This window comes from Ananas comosus, linkage group 9 (assembly GCF_001540865.1).
Source record: "Ananas comosus cultivar F153 linkage group 9, ASM154086v1, whole genome shotgun sequence".
Taxonomy (NCBI): domain Eukaryota; kingdom Viridiplantae; phylum Streptophyta; class Magnoliopsida; order Poales; family Bromeliaceae; genus Ananas; species Ananas comosus.
Window position 1 is genome coordinate 11,264,620 of NC_033629.1, and position 3,395 is coordinate 11,268,014.

The 3,395-nt window shown below is 44.4% G+C and overlaps 1 protein-coding gene across 1 annotated transcript; it reads right to left on the reverse strand.

Moving 5' to 3' along the window:
- On the reverse strand, window positions 496–2,908 carry LOC109715051 (gibberellin 20 oxidase 1-D-like). Its single transcript, XM_020239837.1, has 3 exons — window positions 2,220–2,908; window positions 1,357–1,600; window positions 496–1,066 (listed from the first exon to the last, which is right to left on the reverse strand). The coding sequence occupies exons 1-3, from the start codon at window positions 2,885–2,887 to the stop codon at window positions 710–712; spliced, it is 1,269 nt and encodes a 422-aa protein (XP_020095426.1). The 5' UTR covers window positions 2,888–2,908; the 3' UTR covers window positions 496–709.

A 3,395-nucleotide genomic window follows, 5' to 3' on the forward strand; every position in this document is an offset into this window, starting at 1 on the left:
CTAATCACCTAACCTTTCATAGAGACTCTCTACAACTTATTACATGTCAATTTGAAATTAAGTACATTTAATGTATATACAATACAATTTCTCAAAAAATGTATATACAATACAAAGATATTAATTAGTCTTTTCAAAAGTAAAAAAAAAGAAAAGAAGCATAAACAGTTTTGGAAACCAGTACAAAAAATATTTGAAGGATCTACAAGGGCCATTTGGATTGAGTTAAATGCTAAATTATATATTCTCTGTGTAGTGGAGAGCATACTAATAAGTTAAAGATTGAAGGCTCAGTCGCAATCACTGGGTATTTACTTGTTTACAATTTATAACATTTTTTATATAACAAGTGATGTATTATTAAAATAAATTTTTAAATTTATTTTGTTAATACGCTATTCACCCGAGCAGAACCTGGATAATAAGCGCGCTAGTATGTACATTGCCAATGCATCTCACTACTATATGCTAAGTGAAAATTTGGAACTAACAATATTTCTTGCTTAATTTTACTTTTTTCTTTTTCCTCTTTAAAATTTACCTCTTAGCCTCTTATTTCTTCGCATGCATCATAATATCATGCCTCCCTTAATCCTCCATCCATCTCTAATTTAGCACCCTAACTAGCTAGTTTAGAGCAAAAAAAGAGAAAAAAAAAAAGTTAAAAATGGGGGGACAAAATTAAACATTGACACCCATATATTTTTCATCATGCTACACCTTTGTTGGTTGATTGAATCCAGTGTGAGAATGCATCAAGTGTCTTCATATCAGCCCTGTAGTGCTTCTGTGTGAACTCAAGCAGGGCTGCCCAGGTGAAGTCCGGGTAGGCCCGCGGGTTGCGGCCGTCGACCAGGGCCGGCGGCGGCCGCACCACCCGGTCCATCCGCGGGCACAGGAAGAAGGCCAGCGACTTGCGCGCCGCCTCGCGGTTCACCACCGCGCGGTGCAGGCAGCTCTTGTACCGCCCGTTCGACAGCGCCATGAACGTGTCGCCGATGTTCACCACGAACGCGTCCGCCCGCGGCCGCACCGTCCGCCATCGCTCATCCTCCGCTGTGTAGACCTGCCGCTCAAAAATGTAAACGAATAAAATACCGTTCTCTAACCTCTTAAGTTTTATCAAAAAGTCACGCAGCTGAGTTTGAATATTCCCAGGTTTATTTCAAAATACCGTGAACTTCTGTTTTCAGAGAGAAATGATGATTTACACAGTATCAAATCATTTCGTACCATTTTGAGACTTTTAGTCTCATTTAGCCACCAATTTATTTCAAATTCCTGCGTCAGGTTTTTGGTCTAAATCTGTTCTTTCATCAGAAAAGGCTGCTGAGTATAAATGATTAAAACACTGACCTGAAGCCCGCTGACGTCGTCCTGATGGAGGATCGTCAGCGAGGTCGGGTCGCAGTGCGGGCCAGTGCCGAGCGTCAGCTCCGGCCGCTGGCACGGCGGGTAGTAGTTGAGCCGCATTGTCGAGTCGTTGCCCTCGAAGAACCGCCGATAGTGCTCCGGCCCCACGCCGAGGCTCAAACCCAGGACTTCCATTATCTCCAGCGATAACCGGCTCATCGCCTCGCAGTACTCCTGGTACACTCTCCTGCTCACATCCGAAATTTTTCGAAATCAAATTTCAAAACAAATCAAAAGTCATTCCTGTCTGCACCAAAATAATTGATTCCGTAAAATAACTTTAAAAATTATTTTAACACTGCTGTTTGCATGTACGATCAATAGAGAATAAATGAATCTAGCGCCCCACACATACAGAATAAAAAAATGAGAATACACAAAGGACTCGGGGAATTGAACCAGTAACCTCACAGAACATAAAAAGACTTGAAAATGACTCATGAATAGTTTTGACATCTCCGCTCACATGATATTATTCAAATAATTGATCAGACACAAAACAATTCAGGTGTCGAAATAAATCTGCTCACAAACATGATGGAAATTAAATGAATCATCCTACATTCAATATCAAGTGAAACAGGTCAAGAATACGGACTATTGAACTCACTACCTTTGGAACAAAGTAGATTGAAGGTTCAAAAAATTTCAAAAGTGTTTACACTTTTTTCTCCTTCAATATTTTAAAATTGCGATTGTCACGGCTGAAACCGCCTTATCATGTTATTAAACGAGGTCTTAAAACTAATTAAGATATCTACTATATTATCCAAAAGATCGATCTGGTAGAAAATATGGGAGCTTACCCGATGTGCTCGTAGTCATGGCCGAGGGTGCAGAGGAAGTACTTGAGGACAAGGTCGTCGGCGGCAGCGGCGGCATTGGCGGGGGAGAAGCGGAAGGAGAGGGTCTCCTTCCAGGGGAGCTTCTCGGAGAAGCGGCCGGTGAAGCTGCTGGCGTAGCCGCAGCTGTCCCCGGGCCGCCGCTGCGCGCGCTGCTTCTCCGGGAGCGGTGTCGCGAAGAACGCGGCGGCGCAGCGGTGCGCCTCGGCCAGCAGCCGCGCGGGCACGCCGTGGTTCACCACCTGGAAGAAGCCGTGCCGCTCGCAGGCCCAGCGCACGAGCGCCGCCGCCTCCGCCGCCGCCCCGGGCGCGCCGGAGAGGAACGCGCCGAGGTCGACCGACGGCACCCCCAGCTCCTCCTCCCCCGCCTCCGCCGCCGGCGCCTCCTCCGCCGGCCACACGAACTGCGCCGGGATGTCGGCCTGCCGGCTCAGCACCGCCGCGTCGAACACCAGAGACGACGACGACGACGACGAAGAAGAAGAAGAAGAAGAAGAAGAAGGTGGTGGCGGCATCGACGTCGGCATTGAAGGTGGAGCAGAGGAGGAGGAGGAGGAGGAGAAGGTGGTGGGGGGAGGAGAGAGGAGAGGGAGGTGGGCCATGGACGTGAGCCTTGGAGAGGCAATGGCCATGGAGAAGTGTAGATATATATATATATATATATATAGATTATAGAGAGAGAGAGAGAGAGAGAGAGAGAGAGAGAGTGTAGGCGTGTGATGTGTGGTGATTTAGCTTTCTATATCCACTCTCTGGTTGTTGCAATTTCTCTATTCTTATATATATATATATATATATATATATATATTATAAAAGGAGATATTCTCTGTACGACCAAAAAATTTTGAGTAAGCATAAATTTTTTTTCTGTTGTAAACACAAAGAGGAATTAAAAGTTTGTTTAATTCTGTTATTTATTTTACGTATGAATAGAGAAAGAATTATTTTATTCCCGCCAAAAAAAATGAGTCTAGCTCGGACAGAAGGTCGAAATTTAAAATACGTGGCTTTATATATATATATATATATATATGGAGAGAGAGAGAGGGGGAGGGTGAGGTTTGATCAGCTGTTGTGTACGAAAAAATCTACAGTTTCACACTTACAGCTCATTATCAATAATAAGTTAATTATATTTTT

Coding starts and splice junctions, on each gene's coding strand:
- LOC109715051 (XM_020239837.1), bottom strand. CDS start 2,887: ATGGCCATTGCCTCTCCAAGGCTCACGTCCATGGCCCACCTCCCTCTC. Junction 1,601..2,219: donor CATGACTACGAGCACATCGG/GTAAGCTCCCAT, acceptor GGATGTGAGCAG/GAGAGTGTACCAGGAGTACT. Junction 1,067..1,356: donor ACGACGTCAGCGGGCTTCAG/GTCAGTGTTTTA, acceptor TTTGAGCGGCAG/GTCTACACAGCGGAGGATGA.